General features: G+C 38.1%; 1 protein-coding gene across 4 annotated transcripts in view; it reads left to right on the plus strand.

Moving 5' to 3' along the window:
• TXNRD1 (thioredoxin reductase 1) overlaps positions 1 to 26,354 on the plus strand; it is a 49,086-nt gene that overhangs the window by 18,687 nt on the left and 4,045 nt on the right. For 3 of the 4 annotated variants that reach the window (XM_039338208.1, XM_039338209.1, XM_039338210.1), the window contains 13 exons: positions 498 to 607; positions 6,054 to 6,173; positions 11,297 to 11,369; positions 12,503 to 12,622; positions 13,200 to 13,345; positions 14,906 to 15,021; positions 16,835 to 17,060; positions 19,490 to 19,582; positions 20,136 to 20,212; positions 21,765 to 21,921; positions 22,304 to 22,411; positions 23,874 to 23,969; positions 25,545 to 25,679. In XM_039338208.1, coding sequence (XP_039194142.1) covers positions 498 to 607; positions 6,054 to 6,173; positions 11,297 to 11,369; positions 12,503 to 12,622; positions 13,200 to 13,345; positions 14,906 to 15,021; positions 16,835 to 17,060; positions 19,490 to 19,582; positions 20,136 to 20,212; positions 21,765 to 21,921; positions 22,304 to 22,411; positions 23,874 to 23,969; positions 25,545 to 25,679 — 1,577 coding nt within the window. Of the gene's footprint in view, positions 1 to 497; positions 608 to 6,053; positions 6,174 to 11,296; positions 11,370 to 12,502; positions 12,623 to 13,199; positions 13,346 to 14,905; positions 15,022 to 16,834; positions 17,061 to 19,489; positions 19,583 to 20,135; positions 20,213 to 21,764; positions 21,922 to 22,303; positions 22,412 to 23,873; positions 23,970 to 25,544; positions 25,680 to 26,354 lie in introns of those variants that run through there. The other variant, XM_039338211.1, reaches the window with a different exon arrangement.

Here is a 26,354-nt window from a genome sequence, read left to right on the forward strand (position 1 = left end):
CACTTCTGAACGGGCGGTGGACACGCAGAATTGTGGCCCAGCTCCGCTTGGAAATTTCTGCTATAGCGGAGGTCTCCAATCTTGGCAACTTTAAGACTTTTGTGGACTTCAACTCCCAGCTGGCTGGGGAATTCTGGGAGTTGAAGTCCACAAATCTTAAAGTTGTCAACGTTGGAGGCCCCTGTGCTATAGGATGACGGGTACATGCTGGGGCGTCTGCAATTGCCCCAAAGCACAAAGTACAGTCCTGAAATCTGAAGTTGGGATGTCAGGTTTGTGACGAAGAGCAAGGGGAAACAAAAACCAGCAAGTCATGCTTACTGGCGAGTGACTCACGGATACTTGGAGCAACTTGCCAAGAATCGCGGCCGGCGCAAGAGCGAAAGGTTGGGCGAACAGAGCCCCGCCCCCTCCCGGCGGGCCTCTACCGTCAATCCATAAAAGGCGGAGCTCCGAGCCGGCGCGTTTCTTCCTCTTTCGCCTGTTTTGTGTTGCAGAGCATGGGCATCAACTGAGAAACGCGCTCTTTGAACTTACGATGGAGCATTCCTTGCCTGCCGTGTTTGCCCGACAGCAGTATGTAGGAGGCTACCACCAGATTGTGAAGGTAGGGAACCAATGTGTGCCCGTGGTTGGTGTGCATGCGGGTTGGCTCTCCCCTCTGAACCTTTGAGTTTTCCAGATATTTGGAGCGACAACTCTCGTTTTATAGCACGTAGTTAGAGATGTTGAAATAAAATGATAGGATGGGGAGGGAGGGATGAGCAACTGTGTGCATCCTAGCCGAAATAATTTTCAAGCAACCCCCTCTGATTTCAGTGTCGTTTTCTTCCGTTTTTCCTTGAGGGTAATTTAACTCGATGGGACTTCTTACAGGACTTGAATGAAATGTGGTTTTCATCCTCCTGCCAACCTAGTTTCCGTGATCTGCCCTCTCTCCCTCCAGCTGAGATTGTAATCAGAGGATCACAGATCTTTGGACATTTGATACTGTAGAAACTCTGCAGGCATTTTGGGGGAAAATGTACAGGCTTTCATAAAGTAACTTGGTTGCTGATGCCACAGCATAACATCTGGTAGAGCTGAAGGCATAATAAAGAGGGAAACAGGTAGTAATTAGAGTTGCAGGAGGATGTGCAAGAATACTGGGCTGTCTGAGATTTTGAAGAAGCTAAAGGTTGCCTTACACATAATTGGTTAGGATGTTCTAATATTACTTGGTCCTTATTTTGAATCCCAATGTCAAACTTGAGTCCATTAATTCTTTTGCACAAAACTTGAGCCTTTTAATAACGTGTTACTCCAAAAAGCTGCTATTATACCTCTGATTTTTTTTTAACAGTATTTGCATATCTTAAAATTTCCCATTCCATTTCATGTCTTAATAAAAATACTGCTAAACTACACAATTCATCTACTTGGTCTATAAATTGGCTTATATTTGTGTCTGTATATATTGGGGGGAGCATATTTATAATTGTTCATTGCCTTTACGCAGCAAACATGACTGCCTTGATCTTTGGTATATTGAATGTCAGGTACATTTTCCTTAGTGCATCATAGAATCAATCTAACATTCACTGCAAATCATTAGGCTTCTTAGCAAATACCCTGGCATCATCTGCATTCAAAAGTGCAGTACATATACCTTCAGATCTCCAATTCCATGGGATTTCTAACATCACTCAAAGCATCCCTTTTACAGTTATCCACAAATGCATTAAACAACCATCCTGGCCTTACTCCCTTTTGTTGTTGATCAGTCATGTCTGGTTCTTTGCGACCCCATGCACCTTAGCACACCAGGACCCCCTATTCTCCACAGTTTGCCCAAATTATTTGTTGCCTTGATGACATTATCTAACCGTCTCATTCTCTGCAGTCCCCTTTTCCTTTTCCTTTCAGTCTTTCCCAACTTCAAGGCCTTTTCCAGTGAGTCCTCTCTTCTAATTTGGTGGCCAAAGTATTTGAGCTTCAGCTTCTCTGCTCAGTACCAATCAATTGTAAAACAGCTTGTTTATTCTCACTCATGCTTTATTCCCATTGTATGCCACCTGTATTCCATTCAACAGCCAACCTTGATTCCATGTTTGTGCATAATATTCTGTCAGACTCATTTCGTTTATCATATGGTTTCTTTACATTGTGGAATATTTTCTCACATTCATACTTTTCACAGTAATCTCTTGAAATCCCCAGATCTCTCTGGCATAATGTCAGATTGTATTCCCCAAATTTTACAAATTGTCATAATCTTTTGTACCCTACAGTCACAATCACAGTCCTGCCAAAGCCCTTTTGGGGCACAAGTAATAAACCATTGTTAGCATTCGTTCTTGCTACCTTTCCTTTTTTTATAGGAAAGCAGTAACAGCATTTTGCCAATCATGTATGGATTAAACGGCCACTCTGTCAGCAAACCATGTTCAAACTTCAGTGCTTGTCCACTTAAACCATTCAACATTTTGATAATTTTTATTTGGTTTCATTTTTTCCTGAATCCTAATATTGATATTTACCTTCCATTCAGAATGTTAGGAAATGACTCCATATCTTTTCATAAATGTCTTATACTTTTCTCACAATCATATTTTTATTCTTTTTGTTAGTCTTTTATCTTTTTCTTCTGTGTAATCACTTTTGACACAGCCAGAAAAGAATCTTTCCAGATTCTGTATCTGGCATCACTTGATGTATCTAATTATTTCATCTGTCTTTTTTAAAAAAAATATACAAGTAGTCCTTGACTTACAATTGGTTGCTTAGCAACTATTCAAAATTACAATGCACCTCTCCAGGGCTACTTATGACTTAAGGTTCTAATGGCCACCCCTCCCTCACAATCATGTGATTATATTTTGAGCATTCAGCAACTGGCCCGCTTTTATGAGCATTTGTTGCATCCTGAAGTCATGTGACCACAATTTAGGCCTTTGTTTGCCAGAAAACAGCATTTTCTTCCCCTTTCCGCAAAAAAGCCATTTATAATTAAATAAAATAAAATAATAAAATAAAATAAATCACTTCTGCTTACAATCAGGCCACTTTAGATCTATGCTTTCCTTTCCTCCTACTTTTTTAGACACACAGCTTATTTTTGTTTTCATTTTGTTTACTCATTCATGTTCTGTACTACTTTATCCTCTTGCTTTCCAAATTTCCATATGTTACGGTTATAAGATATGCTTATAGGTACTGATTTCTGCTGCCTATCGTAACTTTGGTCTATTGAAACTTTTGTGTAATGCTTTTTCATAAAATAAAGTTGAAGTAAGGGGTGTATCAGTCAGCTTTGCCAATTTTGTTTAGTATCTTACAGGTACAACCAAAGCTCAGTTTTGCTCTAAGTGTGCTCTTATTATTCTGCGTAAACAAGGATCTATAATTTTGGAAGACAACATACTCTTACCCATATCCTACCAATTAAGATGTATACATACTGTACTCAGGATACAGAGTTATACAGAATATTTTATTAAATTTATATGCTGCCCATCTCACTACCCAATCAACTCTGGATGGCCGACAATGCAATAAAAACAAGAATATAAAAAAAAACTATAAAAATGTCTACCGCAAAGGGCGGTATGTCAATATGCAGCTACATTGCTGACCTTATAAGTATAATTGATAATTTCATCCTGGGGGTTGTGGGAATTAGTGGAAGACTTTATCTCTCCAAAAGGATATTTAGAAAATTGAAAGATAATTTTTAAAATGAAGAATGGCAGCTAATTTATCTACATGGATTAAAAGCCAAATTCTTCTCTGATTTAGCACAGCACCTTGGGTTAATCAGGTTTTGAAGCATGAACAAATATTTCTGCTTTTGTAGAATATTTTTATATGAATTGTTCCTTAAAACTACACCAAATTATCTCTTTTACCAGTCAGTTAAGTCTCCCTCCCCCCCAAACATTACCTCTCTCTACCAAACAACTTGTGTCTATGTCAGCTTCCTTTCATATTAATCTCATGACTTCTAGGAGAAGCATATTAAGCCTTCATGTGCATATCAAAGAACATTATGGAAGTACTTTTTACACAATTTCTGACCAAGTTCCTGCAGCTATTGGAAAATGCAGGGAATACATCTCAGACTACAATCCCTACTCTAATAAACTAGATATTCAAGCTTGGTAATTATTTAGGATGCCTAGATATTCCTGTGATACAATCCCACTTTGTTTATGGATGCAATGAGTCAGTGAGTGAATTACATTTAAGATTTATCACTTAATAATCCATTCTCTGTGCTGTTTGCTGTGTTTTTGCAAAGGAAATTGTAGACCAGAATCACAGCCTTATTAGATGCAGGTGCATCTATCTTTCCCTGTATAAACCATTTAAAGAGGCTGCAGATTATCAGAAGAAAGAAGTAGAGGCTGAAAGGAAAATATTAATTAAACCTTGGGGAGAAAGGGCATGTACTTGATTGAAATCACTCTTCCTAGCTTCCTTTCTCTTTGAACAGTATAGAACAGTAAAATAATATATCTGAAGTTTTGTTAAAACAAATTCTAAACAGAGTAGCTGCCCATAAACTTTTTATTTTATAAGTGATCCTGGTAAGGCATAGTTGCATTCCCAGAGGAAGTTTTGGAAAACTACTATGGAAGTTTTGGAAGTTTAAGTTGCTTCCTTCCCAGAGATATCCTTTACTGGAGTTTGGTTTTTAGAGGTTCTCCTGTTACACAGTACAATGGGGTCAAGGTCATTTTAGCTCTTACCTATGTAAGAAATTATTTCTAGGCAAATAACAAGGTTTCTGAGTATAATATATCATTCAAGAACAAAATGAGAAAACAGCATTATTTAAAGATGCATTGCTGAATATATGTTCAAGCTATAAAATGTACTGTTTTATTGTTATTTAAAATTTATGGAAGTTGTATTAACTGAAATATTTTTGTCTGCAGAAATAAGGGCACCATAAGTTAAAAATGACTAAAACAAAAGGCTAAACCAGGGGTCTTCAAACATGGCCCTTTTATGACTTGTGGACTTTAACTCCCAGAATTCCTCAGCCAGACACGATGGCTGAGGAATTCTGGGAGTTGAAGTCCACAAGTCATAAAAGGGCCAAGTTTGAAGACCCCTGGGCTAAACTATATAATGAACAATTCTTATTATGCTTATTCTAATGAAGAGAAGGACTAGGAGTGACATCACAGCAGTATTTCAGTACTGAGGGGCTATCACAGAAAAGAGGGGTTTGATCTATTCTCCAAAGCACCTGAGGGGGCAGGACAAGAAGTAATGGGTGGAAGGTCATTAAACAGAGATCCAATCTAGAACTAAGAAGAAATTTCCTGACAATGAGAACAATTAACCATTGGAACAGCTTGCCTCTGGAAGTTGTGGGTGTTACATCACTGGAGGTTTTGAAGAAAAGATTGGACAGCCATTTGTCCAGAATGGTATAGGGCAGGGGTCTTCAAACTTGGCCCTTTTATGAGTTGTGGATGTCAACTCCCAGAATTCCTCAGTCAGCGTGCCTGGCTGAGGAATTCTGGGAGTTGAAGTCCACAACCCTATTATTCTATTCTATTCTATTCTATTCTACTCTACTCTACTCTACTCTACTCTACTCTATTCCATTCCATTCCATTCCATTCCATTCCATTCCATTCTTCTATGTTCTATGAAAAAACAGTGTTCATATAACTAAAGCATGTAGTCCCCAATCCATTGATTCTGGAGCATTTAAGGAATGACCTACATATGATGTAAAACACTGATGTAGGTTGGAATGGTATGTCTACCTTGCAGATATATAGAAAGCAGGCTGATAGAGAAGTTTTCACGTTTATTTCACAGTAGTTCAAAAGATGGAATTAAACACTGCCAGTTGTTCAGGGTTGACTGCATTTGATTGCATTAAGCCAAGTACTTTAATTGTCTTTTCCTAGTAGCATCCAAATTACTCCCCACCTCTTAGTTTACCCTTCCCCCCCCAATTTCTTATCATGAAGTAGTAATTTTTCCACTTCACCTTTGAGTTATAGTGCTGCTTTTGGATATTGATCATTTTCTATATTTTCTCTGCTCAGACACACCGTGAAGGAGCTTTTCTTAAACTACTCGAAGGGAACAGGCAAATGAAACAGGCTTCATATGACTATGATCTGATTGTCATTGGAGGAGGTTCTGGGGGACTGGCAGCTTCAAAGGTAAGATCAGCCAAGTTAGAGTCACAAAAAATCTTCTAATAGCTAGAATTTGTTCCAATATGTTTTAGCAGAGTCTAGGAAATGAGCTCCCTCTTCATAAGCTACTGATTGGTTTGTGGAATGCAGAATACATTTTACATTTCAGACAGCCTTCCTAATCGGCTTCTTGCCATCTATGTTAGCCATAGTAAGAAATTCAGTAATTTTAATTGCAGCACATCTGCAAATTGGAGAACTGTGCTATATAATCAATGTGGCAGGGGATGTTGCTATACAGTCCTATGGAAAACTTCAAATTATTCCCTATAAATCCATGTCAAAGAGTATTTCTCAAATACTTTGAGAATCCCTCTAAAAAATGATATAAGCCTAACAAAAGACCAGAATTACATTGGACTGAAATCTAGTCATATCTCCTGATAACTTGAGTTGATATATTAAGGTATGCCCTTGTCAGCCTTCCAGATATTTTAGAAATGATTCTCAGCATAATCTTTTGCAACTGGAGGGCAAAAGACTGGAAAAACTGATCTAAGGAGAATTATTTGAAACATTTAATTAATAAACTATTCATCTTGTTTGAGAATCTGTTAAAAATAAATGAAAAATAATTAACTGTTTATTTTACCTTTGTAGGGAAATGTGTAACCATATTTCCAATTCTTTTGGTGGGAATAAAGTATGAGATATGAGTGTTAATAGTTTTGAAGGATAAAAAATTTGAATTCCCTTTTCATCTAAAGTATCATATTTATATTTTAAAATAAAATATGTATCCAGCTGCATTGGAAACATGGTTGCCAACAGTAAATGTCTGAAGTGGGACAAATTGAAAATAGAAACTGAAATATACCAACAGCCCTTGTTAAAATAGTACAGCAGCTATATTATCTTTGATTCTTAGAACAATTTAATTTCCTAGAAGAAACTTTCTTGCTCCATTTACTTTTTTCTTCCCAATAGTAATTAAAATGGACTTATGGGTCTTGGTGGTCCAGATGAGGTTTATGCTTTTCTAGAGTTGTGGTTGATCGCTTGAAAGATTAGTCTGGTTGATTAATTATAATGTCTTGTGTATTTCATTGGGGTTTTGGTGTATTTTGGTTTGCTGGAGAAAACAATCTATTTCAACCCACTATTAGAATGTGAAACACTCTTCCTGAACTTTGTTCGTCTTTAAATCCTCCATCAGCTAGAAGAGCAATTCAAACTTAACATAAAACCATAGCATTATATTATAATAATAGGGTAAGTTAACATATATTGAGTTGGACCATCTATTTTAGTACTGCTTACAGAAAGTGCCTCAGGATTTCAGGCAGGAAACCTTTTCAGTGCTAATTAAAGAAATCAGAACTTGATCCTTCAACCATTCATAGATAGACTGAATAGTCCATGACTAAATTATGGTTTTGCCATTTTCCAAGGTTGGATAGACTAAAAAAAAAAAAAAAAAGCTAGAATTTCCTTCGTAAATTGTCTAAAAAAGTCTTTACATTTTATATAGTTATGGTTATAACTCTTTATCATCCCTAGCATAACACTTGTAGTGATAACATCCATTCTAAGCCAGTTCTATAAATATTTTACTGTAGTGGCTTTCTCCCTAACATAAAAATAATACAGAAACTCATGTTTCAAATAGAGCTCCTTCAGCACTTTTAAAGAATATAACAAATATATTTGCTGGCAAGATAGTAATCCTTCTAAATCTGCCAGGATACCTGCTTCTGCCTCTGAATCTGAAGCTAGTTTGATTTTCAAGGAATAACCAGATAGGATATAACCGCAGAACTATTTCTAAAGTAGGAGAGCCATCAGAAGAATAAACATTTGTGATAGTTAAGCAGGAAGGAAGGGTATTCTGGAAATACAAGTGTTATGATAGCTTTTAGTTTATTGTTCAGTTAATTGTGACCCCAAGTACCTCGAAAATACAGGAGGCAGTATTTGCTTTAGGGCTTCCCATGTAAATAACCAAACTGGACAGGTTTTCTGCCAACAGACAACCAAACTGTGTGAAATCTATGTAAAGGAAAAGTTAGTGGGAAGCAGTTTTGTCTCTCTGGATTTTCTAGGACATCTAGGCCACATTTTAGTTCCAAAGAAGGGATGGGTTGACTTTCAAAGGGAGGCTGCAACATCAAACTGCTGAGTTAGTATCATATCTGCCAGTTTGGGCTGAGCTAACAGAGATTAGCTTGATGAGCTTCCTACTAAAATTAATTGTCCCTTTTTAAATTGTTGTATAACATGAAATATATGTCTTGTCTTTGTTAGTTCCATAGTAATTTAGAAAGATCATCTTTTTTACTTTTTGTGTGTTTAGATTTTTTTGGGACTCCTGTCTCTTGTATAAGTGTCTACTCTGATTCTTCTTTGTTATATAACTGCATACAACTGGCTTGTATATCAATAGCCAATTTGGACATACATTTAATAAAATAGGCCCTGGTCTTCAAAATTTAAGCCACAATAAACATGGCAACCTTTACCCTTGGGCTGATGTATATATGCTTTTTTGTTTTTGGCTGCAGTGATGACTTCTTCAGGAATTTGAAACTTTCACATACCATCAGAGTCTCATGGATGGGTGGGGAAGGAAGGATTCCTTTCATTTGTCAGTGACTGTGGTTTTGTTTAGAAACTGAAAGAAACTGAGATCTAAGTTTCAAGAGTCCTTTGGCAAAATGCTGCATTAATTGCTGTCATCAGTGTACCCATATTTATGCACATGGCAGCAACTGTGTTGTGAACTGCGTAGGATTAGTAGGAATCATTGGTCAACTTTTCAATTTTCCATGAAGCTAACTTACTTTGAAGGGCTGTAACCTAGTGGCAAACTAAAATAATAGCCTACCTAGCTACTTGGTGCAAGATAGATATGCACAAATGGAAAAGGGGGTAATGCACATGATGAACTTGTATTTCATTTGATGATGTGCTGGACTCAAATTATATACTTGTATGATTTGTCTGGTGACTTCATGATACATGTGTTGTCATTAAAGTGTTCTTATGACTTTTATTAGATGCACATGATTTACTCCTAGAGGTCTAGACAATGTTGGTTCTGGAACATCTGCCTGGTAGATGCCAATAGATGTTGGAACAATTCTTAGAAGTGAGAAATATTAAGCTTTTAAATAATCCCTAATCCGATCAAGTACCTTTGATACTTATTGAAGCCCAATTAAATATTCCACTTGTTAGGTGGGAAATGAGTATATTTAATATATTTATTTTCCAATAATTGTGATGTGATGGTCAGGTATTATTCCCAATGTGAACTGAGGACCCATATCAGTTGTCTGTTTAAAATCCTCATGATCTCTGTCTGTTAAGATGTTGCAAACAAGCTGAGGAGATGTTAGTAATTCAGGTATTGGACCGGAGCTTGGAAGACCCAAATCATATGTCTCACCTCCAGAGGTTCATTCTCTGACTTCAGGCTAGTCACAATTTATCAACCCATCCTCCTTCATAGAATGTAAGAAAAATTGGAAGGAGTATTGTGCATGTAGCCTTGACTGCTGTAGAAAAGGTAGAATAGAAATGTAACAAAGAGAAATATAGGAAGTGATTAGGAGCTTTGTCCCAAACCAAGGATCATCAGCTTCATTTCCTTCCAAACATGGTTTCTTTAAGAATTGACCTTTAAAAAGGAATGAGAAGAAATACTGACTAATGAGCAGTTTGTTCTTCTAAGCTGTGGTAGGCCATTTGGGATTATTTATTTATTTATGAGACTTATATACCGCTTTAAGTGCAAGCACTCTCTAAGCAGTGTACACCAGTAAGCAATGTATATATATATATATTACATTGCCCCCAACAATCTGGGTCCTCATTTTACCTACCCCGGAAGGATGGAAGGCTGAGTCAACCTTGAGCCGGTGAGATTTGAACCACTGACCTGCTGAACACAGTCAGCTAAAGTGGCCTGCAGTACTGCACTCTAACTGCTGCGCCACCTCGGCTCTTCATCATTGCTAGGTGGGTTTATATGTAATGATTCATCTCAATTTGCAGGTGAGAGCAAAGACTGAGGTCACCTGTCAAATACCTCAGATATTAAAGGAGTCCTTTATGTCTCATAATAAAGCTCATTTTAAATGGTGCTTTGGAGCATTGTCATTTTACATAGCATGTGATCTAGTTAGTGGAAATTTCTTATCCTTTGATAGAATTATGGTAATTTAGGCAGCCAAATTATTGCTTGACATTTAATTACTACTGAGTTGTTAGATTCATTCCCCTCCCCCAATTTCTTTGCCATCACAATGATCAACCAACAGTTCCTTTTCTCACTCAAGTAAATGGTACGTATCTTGTCTTTTCATTAAAAGAGAAGATGGAAAGGAGGAATTGTTAGAACCTCACAGTGCTAGAAGTTGTCTGATCAAGTAAAAAAGTATATTTTAATAAGATAGTTTAAAGGTAACTTTAATTAGGGAGAACATTGGCTTATTGTGATGATCTGAGTCATGTAACATTTAAACAAATCCTTGTAATAATGTTTACCAATATGGGTCAGGAGCTTATATATTTCAAACAGCTTTCCCAAATCAGAACTCCGTAGTTCGCAGCCAGCGCTGGGGCGGGGGGGTGGAGTGGGAGGGGCGGAGCAGGGTGGATGGGGGGGCGGGGTGGTTTTTGGGCACTCGCTGCCATTACTGTTATAGGGGAAGATAGATAAGGCATGGATGATACCTACTGGAGTAATGAAATGTCTATGAGCAAACAACCAAGCTTAGGGAATACCAAGAACTCCACAGTTCATCTTTGAGTTACAAACATACCCTTCTGTTAAATACATGAGAGAAATTAACAGTTCTACAACTCAGTTGCTAGACACACATCAATAAACTCATTTTCCCAAAGGAAAAATGAAATATCCTCTGCATGAGAGGTATCAACAGATTTGAAATAATCTGGAGATTTGTAGATATATTTTTTTAAAAAAATAACCCTTCAGGAAAAACTGAGGAGATGGTGTGTGAACATGTTTATGAACATCAAATATAAATCAGTTGGAGGAGGTAGGAAAAAAAAACAAGAAAAATCAGGAATAGAGGGCAGTGGTATGGCCACTTCACATTTTTCTCTTTATTGATTTTTAGGAAGCAGCCATACTTGGCAAGAATGTATTGGTCCTGGATTTTGTCGTCCCTACTCCTTTAGGAACAACTTGGGGTAAGCTGGTGGTTCTCAATCTTAGTAAAAACAAATACCCCAATCAGTTTTGGTTCTGCTTATGCTTCTGAACAATTTTTATGTTTCATCTTCACATTACGGAAATAAGGTGTGAAGAAATACCACATTGGGCTGCGGTCATACATTATACTAATCCACCACATACTTTGCTTGGTTTTGACTTACGATATCCCAGCACTGTAGTTTGTAAACTATGATTTATACTTAATAGCATGTTGCATGAATTCAGCAAATTGCTATTTATTCAACAGAGCTTGTAAGCTCTGGATTAATGCAATATGTGAAACCAGCTACATTGTTCAGGATTTATTTTATTAGATTCATATCTGATCTTTGTGGAGAAGCTCAAGACAGCATACATACCATAATTCCTCCTCCTATTTCTTCCCACAGTAATAATCCTGTGAGGTGGGGTGGGTTGAGAGACAGTGACTGGTCCAAAGTCACCAAATGAACTTTCTTGGCTAAAAGTGGATTAGAACTAGGGTTTCCCTGCTCCCAGCCCAGCACCTTAACCATTGTACCACACTGGCTCTCAAGAGTTCTATAATAATAATAATAATAATAATAATAATAATAATAATAATAATAATAATAATAATAATAATAATAGTAAAGTTGGAAGGGACCTTGGAGGTCATCTAGTCCAACCCCCTGCTCGGGCAGGAAACCCTACACCATTTCGGACAAATGGCTGTCCAGTCTCTTCTTAAAAACTTCCAGTGTTGGAGCATTTACTGCTTCTGGAGGCAAGCTGTTCCACTGATTAATTGTTCTCACTGTCAGGAAGTTTCTCCTTAGTTCTAGGTTGCTTCTCTCCTTGATTAGTTTCCACCCATTGCTTCTTGTCCTGCCTTCAGGTGCTTTGGAGAATAGCTTAATTCCCTCTTCTTTATGGCAGCCCCTGAGATATTGGAACACTGCTATCATGTCCCCCCTTGTCCTTCTCTTCGTTAAACTAGACGTTCTGCTTGGCTTTCATACAAAGGAGCTGAAAGGCCTTCCACAATTGCTTGGATATTGGAGATTCTCACCTAAAAAGTTGCCGGTTAATTGCTTCCCTGTTTTCTGTATGATGATCCTGGATGATTCTGCTATGCTTCCTTTTTCAGGTCTTGGAGGAACTTGTGTAAATGTAGGCTGCATCCCTAAAAAGTTGATGCATCAGACAGCTTTGCTTGGGCAAGCCATAAAGGATGCACCTGCATTTGGATGGCAACTTGGTGACAAACGTAAGGATATAAAATTCCATTTCTGTGAATGTAATACTATTATTTGGGAAAAATGACATGGGAATAGAAAGACAGTGGGTGGGACGCATAGTGGGATAAAGGTATATTTTTATGTTACATTAAAGTGCAGGAAGAAGGTGTAGGTTGAATAAATGGTGTGGCTGTGTTTAGTTTAAAGATTTAATACCATAGGCCTGAATGCAACTTGCAATCTGGGGTGTATAAAGCAATTCTCCAATGTGCTTAAAGCATAGAGCTCAGTCCAGAGCCTTCACAAATGTTCTGAAAACTGATAAGAATCTCTCTAATAATTTATTTGAAGCAAACATGAAATAAAATCTTGAATGGCTTAAGAGGAAGATGCTGCACTACTTGCACATTTCTAACTATATTTATTATCCTTTGTTCCATGTCAGCAAAACTTAATAAACCCAGGATAATTTAATATAATTTTCAGAAAGGAAGGCACAATCAAAATCATGTATATATGTAGCTATGTAATACTCAAATAAGGTCTTAGTGAAAGTTAAAGACACCAGATGAATGCTAGATTCTTTTTTTCCCCTTTGATCCTTAGCCATAAAGCACACCTGGAGCTCTTTGACAGAAGCTGTTCAGAATTATATAGGCTCTCTGAACTGGGGATATAGAGTGTCCCTCCGAGAGAATAAGGTCACATATGAAAATGCTTATGGAGAGTTCATTGGACCACACACAATTAAGGTATTAAATATCTTTTGAATACTTTGTTACATTACTTATTTTCCATTGGATCTCTTATATTTCTTTTACTTGTGTGGGAAGTTGGTGTGGAGCATATCTGTTAAATGACAAGGCCCTACTGTTCTTCCAAATAAGTCATGCTTGTCTGATACCATGGATTCTTCTCCATGTTGTGAAAGAGTAGACTGAAGTTATCTTTCCATCGGTTGTGGCAATTCAGTGAATTAGCTTCTGTTATTTAGCAGCAAGGAAGTCCTGACCTTGGCTTAAATATCAAAGCAAACTGGATTCAAGGTCTTAAGTCTTAGGAACCAGAATCAGCATAGAGTCTTGGGACCAATTTTTTTTTTCTTCTGGTCAATTGTGTTTGATTCTTGGAGATTGCCTGGACAAGTCCTTACAGAGAATGCTGTAAAGCACTGTGAAGTGGTATTTACGTCTAAGTGCAATTGCTATTGCTATTTGGCATAGCTATTAAAAGTACATAGCAAAGAATTAATGGTAATTAATATCTGATACCTGAATCAGAGGTGGACAGCAGAGACATCTGGATCTTCTTATAAAGCAAATACTCAGAAAATATTTTTAGATCAGAATTCTTTGTCCAAAGGGTATATTGTTTGCATTTGGCTCTGCTTGGTGAATCATTTGGATTCTAATACAAAGCAAGGTAAATTCTCCAAAGCTGAAGGTTACCCAGCTCACTTCCCCTTTTCTTAAAAAATAATGTATCTCTTCTTAGCCATGAGCAGTTTTTCCTTTCTTAAAAAAACTGCCTTCTGATCTAAAGTAGCACATCCTCAGCCTATTATCACGGCATAATGAAAAAAGAGGTGTCTAGCCAGGTCCTAGATCTTGCCATAAACTGAAATAGCAGCCATTCTCTAACCATTTAGGCATCACTCTTAATAACATCATCCATATAGGTTCATTCACCTGCATGTCTTAACATTAGTTATTTAGGAAATGTGTATGCTGCCCAATCTCTTAATAGTTCTTGGCACCTTATGAGGTATAGTACTATATACTATTGTCTGCCAGCAGTGTCTTTATGTAATATCAGCTGGAGGGCCAAATCAGTCTCCATGGAAAAGAAGTAATGGATGTAGCTGACAAAAATGTGATTGATGTCCATAAATTTGGAGGGGTGGGAGAGATTTTTCACTCTGGATTTAGATGAATAGTATCAGCCAGGCAAAATCTGGAAGGTTTGCAGGAAGAGAACGGCTAGTTTGATAATTCTGGGGAAGGGAAGAGAGCAGAAGGAAGATAACGTGCAACAGGATTAATGCAACAGAAGATTTCCTGCCATGGGAGGTAAAGAGTAGGTGGGGAATATTTCCTTCTCCGTTACTATCAGAATATCTTGAGTATAGCTTTTAAGCCATGTGGATTGATTTCCAAAGTTCCTTAGGCTAATGCCTTATTTGGGTCACTAGCTATATTTACAAGCAGTGCTTTGTCTAGTCTCAGCCCAATGAAAAGCGAGTTTGCTACATTATGAGGAGACTTATTTCGTATCTCAGGGTTCAGCTAAAAAACTTGCTCTGTTGTTTACAGACAACAAATAATAAAGGGGTAGAGAAAATTTACACAGCAGAAAGATTTCTGATTGCCACTGGAGAAAGACCTCGCTATCTGAACATTCCAGGAGACAAAGAATATTGCATCACCAGGTAACATAAAATAAATGAATTGATGTGTTTTGTACTGCCTGATGGCACTCAAGGAAATTGGCTAAAATGTAGCATTTGAAAGACAAGGTTGCTCCTTAATAGAACTCTCATGGTAAAATTGTTCCTTGTTGAAAATATTTCTTTTTAATCCTCAGAGGACAAGTTTTTAGGTCTTTTCTGGGAGGTGCTGTTGTGGGATAACTTAAATTGCACTTGAATGCACTTTCAGACAATAACCTGGAGACTGTAACAGAGAATTTTGGAGGTTACAGTCCCAAGAAACCATTAAAATAAAGCCTTTGACTAACCTTTTAAATTTGTCTATCCATATTTAAAGTCTTGGCTGTATGCATAAAACCTACCTTGCTCATCTCCATTGAAAATACATCTTCAGTTCCTGCAAAGATCTATCAATGTACAGCCAAAAGCAAAATGCGTAAAGGAGTGGGAAGTAAGGGAAGGGGAAAAGCTGTTATATTTGTAGTTATAGTTCAAAAATTCAAGCCATGAGAAAATTGTCCTGCATTAACTGATATAAAAAAGTAATGGTCTGCAAAATGTTGAGAATTCGTAATGTGTTGAGCTTTCAGATTTGAAACAACTGTTTTGAGCTTGAAAGAATCTCATTATGAGCTTGCAATACTGGTTTCAAGATTAAAATAATGCTATTGAGCTTAGAGGCCTTCCAATATGGTTGGAACTACCTGTTTTGAAACATATATTTTCAAAATGAAAACTTGATGCATACACCTTTGGAAAAGCAAGGGAGATGGCTAGGCTCCAGCTAATTGTGCCTATGGGGCACTCTTAGCTTTCCAGTCCCATCTTGGTGATCTCTAGGAACACCCAAGTTACATCGCTTAAATTCAAAGGTGAGCAGGTTTTAAAATAGAGCAGAAGAGGAGATTGAAACCAACACAATGTTGGTCTCTTCAATACAATGTTGTTGATCTAGACATTGACCAAATATATTCAGTTTTTATCTCTCTGCCAAAGATTCTATGATGTTACTCACAGGGAGATAACCAACAATCCCCAAATAAAGGAATAGTTAGAAAATGGGGGTCTTACTGATGTTCATAGAAAGTTGTTAAGTTTTGAACGAGAGGAGTGGTGCTAGAAAAATAACACCATAACATTTTTTTTTTGTTAAAACAAAGTTATATGGAACATTTGTCTCTATAAAATATAACAGGAAAGTGTCCAGTTTGCTTGTCTTTGAAAATACATTTCTTGAAATTATTCAAAGATTCTACCATATGCCACCAGAAAATATTCATCATAGAAATGAACTTAGAGAAGGGAGTCGTGTTGATTAGTTTTATCTCTGGAAGGAGAAGCCTTCTGTCTCTTGACTTCAAAATCTTCTTGAAATAAAATTTCCTACCTGTCCCTTCAGGGAGCAGGAAACTTTGATGAAAGAAAAGGCAACTGGGGATTCTTCAGTTGTTGAATGGCAATTCCTGTATCTGTGACTTAGCCATGGTTCCAAGGAGTGATTGAAATTTACTCAAGTATCTGGAGGAATATACAGTATAGCCTTATTTTAGCTGCTGATCCCTCTATGTCAGGGGTCTCCAACCTTAGTAATTTTAAGACTTGTGGACTTCAACTCCCAGAATTCCTCAGCCAGCTTGGCTGGCTTGAGGAATTCTGGGAGTTGAAGTCCACAAGTCTTAAAGTTGTCAAGGTTGGAGACCTCTGCTATATGTTATATAGAAATTGCCCATCTCTGATCACAGTTTACTTTTTTTTCTGGATTCATGCACTTAATATTTTTGTCTCTAAGTTAATTTATGTATATATTTTCCAGCGATGACCTTTTCTCACTACCTTACTGTCCAGGAAAGACATTGGTGGTTGGAGCTTCTTATGTTGCTCTTGAATGTGCAGGATTTCTTGCTGGACTTGGTTTAGATGTGACTGTCATGGTGCGTTCCATTCTCCTGAGAGGCTTTGATCAAGATATGGCAAATAAAATAGGAGATCATATGGAAGAGCATGGTGTAAAGTTCATAAGAAAATATGTGCCCACTGAGGTAAGACTTGCCAAAAAGAAGTGATTTTAAAAGTGGCTTTCGTGGTAACATGCTTTGTGGTTCATATTCCTTCTTCCTAAGACTTCAAAAGTCTTACAGGTTTCAAGATTTCTTGTATAAGTCACAGATGTCTTAAACCAGAGAGCGGCAATATTTTGGAGGACAGACTATTCATGTTTTAAAAATATAATTAGCGTCAGCCTTGGGACTGCATGGGGTGTGTTTGATGTCGTACTGATTTCACTGGAAGGCAAACTTGTTTTTCAGGAGTTGAAGGGCTTAAAAGGTGGCAATGGATGTATTTTGCTGCAACAGACTGCATTTACAATGAAAAAAAATCATATTGTTGAAAATCAGTTATTTCGATGGCACAATCTAAGGGCTGCAGTTTGATGTCTGAGCCAACATGCAATCCACTGAGCGACAAAACAATACAACTGTAGAACATCAGAAGTTGTCTTTTACTGGGTTAAACTATTATCTACCTTTCTTACTGCCAGTAGCTCACCCTTGATCCAGGGATTAACCCTTGACTACTCAGTGACCTTAGTGCTTTATTCATTCATTCTTTGATGTGACTTTGAGATGCCTTTTCTCCTGTCAGGGCTGAACACTTAAAGAGTGACAAGGCAACTTTGATTTAGAATACTGGCGTTACTTTTTCCCAATATTCATCATATGTAGATTTTCCCTTCATGATATGAGTAGCTGGATGCTTTAAGCCACTGTTGGCAGACATAAATCCCAAGTGGCTTATTATATTCTTAGGCAGAAATCAACTTTAAGGCAGTAGGCAGAATTCGTGTGCCTGTGGAATGTTACAGACACAAATGAATACATGTTTAAATTACATTTTTTTTCAGTGTTTAAGTTTGCTTCCGAGGCATCATGGAAGCCGATTTGACACAGTGGTTGGGTTTCAGAATAGGCAGGGAAAATCTAGATTCAAGAACCGAATGAACCATAAAGCTCAAAATGTCGGGCCATTTTTTTCCTCATGCTTGCCTACATCATGACTTGGTTTTGAGGGTAAAAATAAATGAGTAATTGAAAGTATGTTGCCTTATCTTTCTTAGGGCAGGGCTTTTCAACCTTTTCACCCATTGTACCACTTTTAGGATATGGCAACATCTGAGTACCACCAGTCGCCTAGCAAGGTGTCAAAAACTTGATGACCCCCCCCCAAAGTGATGAAGTACAGGTAGTTCTTGACTTACAACAGTTTGCTTAGTGACTGTTCGAAGTTACAATGGCACTGAAAAAAGTGCCCCCCCAAGCCACAGCCGAGCAAGACACCTGCCTGCCCACCCGGTGGTGCTCTTCCTCCTGTCAGAGGTTTTCATTGTTGTGAGCATTTCTGTTGAGGATTGGCAGTGGAGGTGGGGTGGGGGTGTGTTTGGTTTTTATTCCCCCCATCTGCTGGGTGGTTGCAGCAGGTTTTGGTCACTTCACATGACCCTGGGACACTGTGACCATCATAAATATGAATCCGTTGCCAAGCATCTGAATGTAAATCAGAAGACCTGGAGATGCTGCAACATTCCAGCTGATTGGCGCTTCTTCTAGGCTCAGCAGAAGTGCCAGGATCAGCGACGAGCTCCAGCTGGAGCCTGGCGCTGATCCTGGTGCTTCCACTGAGCCCTGACAGCCCTGCAGCTCCAGCCATCTCTCGCTCAGGCTTGTGCGGTGCTGCCACCGGTTCAGCTCATCCCCCTCCCCCACTACCACTTTTCTAGGATGGTCACATACCACCTGCCAGGTGCCAATGTACCACAGGTGGTACCTGTACCACTGGTTGAAAAGCCTTGTCTTAGGGGACAGGTCAGGCTTATGAACCTAATGAATAAATATCAAATAATGGAAAAACACAGCTTGTAAAGTCTAGCTATCTTGTTAGATTCTGGCCTATGATGAATTTCTGTTTTTAGACTTTCTAACTGAGACCTGGTGTGCTCTTCCTACACTCAATGCTAATTATTTGAACCATCTTCAGGCTAAGAAAGAGTGCCTGAATAGAGCAGTATAAAAAGTTTCTTGGTGGATTAGGAATGGGAAATTAATGAGAACATAGATTTTAAAAGGCTGATCTATCTTTTTGCACGAGACATGGCTGCCTCCCCTTTGCCTGGACCTTTTTAAGGAGCCATGGATTGAAATGGTCACATGAACAGCTTCTTAAAATCAGTATTACGTAGATTCAAAATCATTTTCCTGTGTGTTCAAACTGCTGGTTTCTTTGGAGGGAAATACCAGCAGAAAAAAAAGACAGGAAATCTCTTGAAAAATGTAAGGATCCAGAATCATAACAGCTTTTTCTTTAAGTCACAAGATAATAACTAAAATATAAAAATACAGAAAATACATTTGTGATTAAAGTTTATCACTATCCCCTACTTGAAGTCAATATTTAATTTATAAAAATATTGCAGATTGAACGGATCAAGGAAGGAACTCCTGGACTGTTAAAAGTTACAGCTCAATCTACAGAGAACTCTGAAATAATTGAAGGAGAATACAACACAGTAAGTAATTTGCATGTGTTATTTTAGTGTCAGTTAAACTGTGGAAAATGCTTCTGAGCAAACTAGGCAAAAGAATGAAGAACAAAATGCTTCCTTGATCAATATCATAAATGGCTTCATATGAATGGGCCTGGATTTTGTAACATTTTTATATCACTTTGGATATAGTGATTGTGGAATTCTTTCCTTTGGTCTTTTAATTGTACAAATGAAGTTTATCTAAATATTTTCATGTCTTTCCAGCCTCATAACAATAAGAAATTGAAATTCCATAATGCTGATGGTAGAAGGATGTTAAGGGCTTAAAAACAGTTTAAGGGACAAATGAAATCTTGGAGATGTAACTTGCCCACCTGTATAATGTCATCTGATTCACACTGGTATTCATGAAATTATGACGTTAAAGCTATTGCATACTAAATTTATTTGAAATGGCTATGCAGTGCACATTTCTCACAACTTAATTGTGTGTTATATCCTGTTGAGTATTCACAAAATTCCTCATAAACTCCCTAGGATAAGTGGATTAAATTAAAATATTGCTGTTCTTCAGGTGTTGCTAGCAATAGGAAGAGATGCCTGCACAAAAAACATTGGACTACAGAAAGTTGGAGTGAGGATCAATGAAAAGTAAGGCTAAATCTCTTGTCTGTTTATTGTACTATGTCTCTTTCTTTCAACATCAATCTTGAAGTCTTTATGCATATAAATTTTCAAGGAAACATACATTTCTTTTCTGAAACTTATCTGCTGCAGTAAGAATGACACCACAATTACAGCTTCTTATAACTGGAGATGCCAAAAGGGCAAAGTTAACAATAATTAAAATTCTAATGATTAACATTCTGCCATTAAGGCTTTTGAGTTATCTCACCTTGCCAGATGTCTTGGGCAAAGAAAACCCTGAGCAATCCTTTTTTTTTTTTTTTTTTGTTCTAATTTCTTAGTGCTTTTGGTGGGGTACAGAGCTTCTTTGTTTTTAGTATTTCGGAAAAAAATGAAAAATGCAGCTTTTCAGTTGCAGCAATATATTAATTATAGCTCCCCCCCCCGCCCATGGATGCTACAGCTAATGATTTCAGATAGGAGAATCAATAGGAGCCTGATTTCCGTGAATTTGAAAACTTGATTCTTATTTGACTATCCCTAGCTTGAAATGGCTGCAGCCTGCAACACTACAGGTCTGTTTTTAACAGCATTTTAGGGTACAAATATTTGCATATATGAGGGTGAAGGTTCATTCTCTGAGCTTGTGGGTTGGTTTCCAAACATTTCATTACCAGGTTAGGTAACATCTTCAGCGGATAGGGGATGTCAGTGTTCTTTCGTTTATAAGGGCTTGTGGGTGTGTCGAGTGAGGATCTTGTGATGGGTCTTGTGATGGGGAGGTTGCATCAGGTCAGGGTCATTGGGAGTGAACTGCTGGTAGGAGGGGGAGCTTGTGTGGGTTGGATGAAGGTCAGTACTCTGTGGTTGGCTGTGTGGTTGATTTGTATTCTGAGGGGTTCATAGGCTGGATGTAGGTCAAATCAGTCACACAGCCAACCAGAGACAGCACAGACCCTCATCCAACCCACACAAGCTCCCCCTCCCACCAGCAGTTCACTTCCCAATGACCCTGACCTGATGTAACCTCCCCATCACAAGACCCATCACAGGAGTCTCATTGATTACTCACACCTGACCCATCACAAGATCTTCACTCGACTCACCCACACCTGAAAACTTTATAAACAGAAGAACACTGACATTGACATCCCCAAAACTCCACTGAGTATGTTACCTAGCCTGGTAACAAAACATTTGGAAACCAGCCCACAATCTTGGGGAACAAACCTTCACCCTCATCCTACACCTGAGCTACAGATATTTGCCACTATTTGTATATATGCTCTGGTTTTGCCTTCATGCTCTATTATGCTTCTGCTACTGAGATCTGCAAAACCAGTAACCTGATGAAAGTGCCAGAACCAGTGAAGAATAGCACTTGGGGGGGGGGGAGTTCAGACAGGGATGCGATGCAGGAAACTGCAAACCACTTTTGTTTGCTCTAATCACCATTTTTTCTCTGCAAAATGCATGCTATAATCTCTTTTTAATGAGATTATGATTCTTTTAATCTGCAACCAAAGCCTTGCGTATGGATCATCTTTTTTTTCCCTCTCATCCAATCAACCTCTAGTACAGGAAAAATCCCTGTTAATAACAAAGAACAAACAAATGTGCCTTATATCTATGCTATTGGAGATGTCCTGGAAGGCAAACCAGAACTCACCCCGGTGGCAATTCAGGCGGGTAGGCTGTTGGTGAGGAGGCTTTATGATGGAGCATTCACAAAGGTAAATCAGTGCTTATCATGATGGTTGTAAAAGCAATGGTTTTGAAATGCACTTTTGTTTTAAGTTTATACTCATGTAATTGGCAGCTAACATTCATAAACTTACAGCAACAGTCCCAAATGAAATTCTTCTAGATGCTTTGAATTACAACTCTCTTTGGACTACAGCCACCATTGCCAGTAGTTAGGGATGATGGGCATTATAGTTGAACAACATCTGAGGAAAATAAACCAGGGAACATTTTATTGGTGTTCTTTTTCTAAGTTTGTGATCGCCCTTGAATTAAATGCTGCAACTTTAAAATCATATAATACACTTGAGATATTATATACTTGTACTTCGGGCAACTTAACGCTTATCTCTAAATATTTTTCCTTGACAGTGTGACTATATAAATATCCCCACTACAGTATTCACTCCTTTGGAATACGGAGCCTGTGGTTACTCAGAAGAAAAAGCAATTGAAAGATTTGGCAATAATAGGATTGAGGTATTTTGGAAATTGCTAATGTAGACTATGGCTTTTCACGTTTTGACATGAAATTCAGATTTTTTTTTGCATTTCAAGTTTTCTGATGAACACAATCAAGTGAATGATTGTTATCTACTCCCCCTTGAGGGTGAATTATATGACTGTTGCTTTTATTCTGTGTGTGATGGGATCTACCTCTGTGAACAAGCAAGTAGTTGGATCTGAAAATCAAATTCTGTGTTTTTAAAGAAAAACACCATACTGTTTGTAGAGCAGTTATCTTTTTGATAAGCAACATGGGGTCTTGGCTGGTGCCAAAGCCAGAAGTCAGCTGGGCATATCTCAGAAAGGGGAATTCCCCCCCACTCCCGGCAGATCTCCATGATACATGCCAGGTCAGCTTCCTCATCTATGATCAAGTCTTATTGGCTTTATTACAAATGACCTGGTGTTCAGCAGTAGCAGCCAACAAACCAGGTCTAAAAGGTCTGCCACTGGGGCCTGGGAATGAGCTCAAAGGCCTGGAATGTGCCACAAGGAAAAAATATACCTTTGGCATAGTACCCATGAATGCCCTGTCCCACATATTTCATTACATTTTCCCATATCCATCACCATTGGGATGTTACAGCCTCCCCCACCTCTCTAAATCCTTCTCCTGTCTGAATTGCCCCCCCCCCCATACCAGTTATAGCCTCTTCCAGGGTCATCAGCCCAGGATGCTTCTGCTTTGTTTGATGTAATCCCCTGTAATTTCAACAAAGCCATGCTATCTGGAGATATTGGGTATTGTTGTCCAACATGTTTGGATGGCAACCAGGTTAGGGAAGGCTAATGTTCATGTAAGTTTACATTGGAATTAATGGTGTGTCAGGAGCCTAAGAAAGAGCATCTGGATGTTCATCACTTACAAATTAAGGGAACAGCTTCCTTACCATTCAGAGCAGTGATGGAATGTAGTGAGGAGTGGATTCTTATGAAGGAGGGGTGTTTTCCAGAGAAGTAAATGACAGTTCATTCCAGATTTTATGTGCTAAAGAGAGAGAATGAAGATAGCTCCTCCCTAATAGTTCATGGAGTGTATGGTAGATGTAAACAGTAGAATGCTCAGTTTGGCAAGATTTTGTCTATAGCTGTGGAACAATAAAAGAATTCTGCTTAGAAGAAGCTGGGCTGGGGAATTCTGGGAGTTGAAGTCCAGTCATCTTTAAGTTGCTAAGGTTGAGAAACACTGATTTAGAGAAAGGCCATTAGTTAAGAAATGGAACTGTCTCTGCCTTAATTAAACTGGAAAAAAATAAATTTTAAAATAAAAGCAATCCAGTTGCTGAAATGTCTGTAATTTTGTTTCTGTTCTTTTTCAGTAAATCTTGTTAAATGAAATTCTTGTTAAATGAAATGTAGAAGGGTGCTGACATGAGCTTGAAAATTGGCTGAAATTCAGCATAGGTGTTTATATATCATTTCTTTCCTTTTTCAGGTTTACCACAGTTACTTCTGGCCGCTGGAGTGGACAGTCCCATCCAGGGACAACAACAAATGCTATGCAAAAGTTATTTGCAATCTTGCAGATAGGGTAATTTCAGTGCACCATGAACCCTTTGCTTTTTTTCTGCAAAATGATTGGCATCTTGCAGAAGGAGAAGGAATGTTAATATTCATTTTGTACGCATTGTGACTCACCACCTGATTGCTTTTTTCTCTCTCTAAAGTACACCTGCGATGCTAATTGAATCTATGTCATCTTCAGATCCTTAAATTGGAGCTATCTGGAACTGAGGATGAAACTGCTGCCTTCATTTGGCAGGCATCACCCGCAAATCCACTTCTAAATTATAGAGTCATTGTATAATAACACCTTGACTAGGCTTTGCAACCATTAAATAGTACCCCTCTTTAACTTTGCTCAGTATTTAGTTAATAGCTGTGAATGTTTTAATTTTCAAAATATAACAACAGCTGAAACCCAAAATACCTTGGAAAAACTATTGTATCCTGAGTCTCAAAGGCTGTTTGTGTTAGGGCAAGTGGGTCTTAGTCTCTGTGGATCCTGCCCACAGTTTCCACTGCTGTTAATTTGGACATGTATTTACTAATCTAAATCAGCTACTCCTCATTTGCAGTTTATCAAAAATTTTACTCCTAAATTGGAAGTGATGATTTAAAAATTTCAGGCCTGCAACAAGCAGTATGAACCATTTACTTAGTCCTGCTAAATGCCCCTTCTCTGATGGTACTGTCAAAATGCAGCAGTTGGCAATAAAAAGCCAGCCATTCAAAATTACCCATTTATTCCAAGACATTTTCTGAAATATTAAAATATATTAATTATTTAATTATAAGAATTGTAAGATCCTAATTGCTCAGAAATTATTAGATTTTGATATAATTATGTAGCATGTCGCTATTATGTCACTTTTCTTCAGTGTTTCAAGAAAAACAAAGTAGCCAAAAGAATTCTGTATAGCCCAGAAATCCATAGTTTTTTTTCCAGATTAACAACCAACGATACACTACTTATACTGTATCATACCAAGAGTTATACCCTAAAAGGAAACAGGCCAGGACAAGTATGAGTTGTACCAGGAAAAAAATGACCTGTATACAGTAGGAGTAAGGAGTTGAAACTTGACCAGAGTATCAGAGCTTCTGATAAATAATAATAATAATATGATGATGATGATGGAAGGGACCTTGGAGGTCATCTAGTCCAACCCCCTGCTCAGGCAGGAATCCCTATACTATTTCAGACAAATGGCTGTCCAGTCTCTTCTTAATATTTCCAGTGTTGGAGCATTCACAACTTCTGGAGGCAGGTTGTTTCACTGATTAATTGTTCTAACTGCCAGGAAATTTCTCCTTAGTTCTAGGTTGCTTCTCTCTTTGGTTAGTTTCCATCTGTTGCAACTGATAATTACTTGCTGGCTTTATATTTAGGATAAGAATGGCCTGTTGTCATTTGTTGCATCATTTTTGGTAACTTAGAAAACTTCCTAGTTGAATTAAAATATATCCTTTGTGCAATTTTCCAGCTAGAATATATGGAACAGAAGAAGTCCAATGACAGTACTCTTAGGAATGAGCAATCTTTAGACAAGGTGGACAAAATAATTAGCTGAGTTAAGTCCTTTTTGCTGCTCTCATTACCTAGAATCGAGTTATTGGTTTCCATGTGCTTGGTCCCAATGCTGGAGAAATTACTCAAGGATTTGCAGCAGCCATGAAATGTGGAATGACAAAAGAACAGCTGGACAGCACAATAGGAATCCATCCAGTCTGTGCAGAGGTGGGTATCTGGTGTGGGTTGGCAAAAAGCTTATGTTTTCATAGAAATTTTGTTATTTTGGGGAGCAATTTTGATAAATACTTTCCCCCCTATTTGCTATAATTAGTTGGCTGCCCTGGAATGGGAAAAGTGATAGACAGTGTGGAGGAGCAATTAAGGTATGCCCTGTACAATGAAATTTGAGGTTCAAGTCTGCTCTTAGCCTTTGAACTTGACTGGGACCAGTGAAAATGAAGGGCAATCCCTCTGTAACTTGTTTTAAGTTCCTGGAGAAAGCATGGAACAGAAACCTAAGAATTCAATAACAGAATTAATGTTTTCCCTTTAAAAGCTCTTGGGATTAATTCCTTGTGTCCCAAGAGAAGTCTTGGAAAATCTCCTAGCTAAACCCTTGCAGAGTTTCTGTCAATCAGTTTGATGCTCAGCTAAAAAAGTTCTTGGGTTTAGATTCTCGGGGCTTAACGAAAGTGCTTTGCATTTAAATTCAAATTTTCATGCCATCATGAGACTGCCTGCAATACTGAATTGTGAATTCTCCCGTGAATCTCTGAAACTGCAGTCTAAATGTGTCATACCTAGTTAGAACTGACAGCAAACAATGTCAAGAAAACCGAGGGCTGAGTGTTCCCATTACTTGCCCCAGCTCCTGCAAGCCCAGCAGTCTGAAAGCTTGCA

This window comes from Crotalus tigris, unplaced genomic scaffold (genome assembly GCF_016545835.1).
Source record: "Crotalus tigris isolate CLP2741 ecotype Arizona unplaced genomic scaffold, ASM1654583v1 scf7180000017694.5664430, whole genome shotgun sequence".
NCBI lineage: Eukaryota > Metazoa > Chordata > Lepidosauria > Squamata > Viperidae > Crotalus > Crotalus tigris.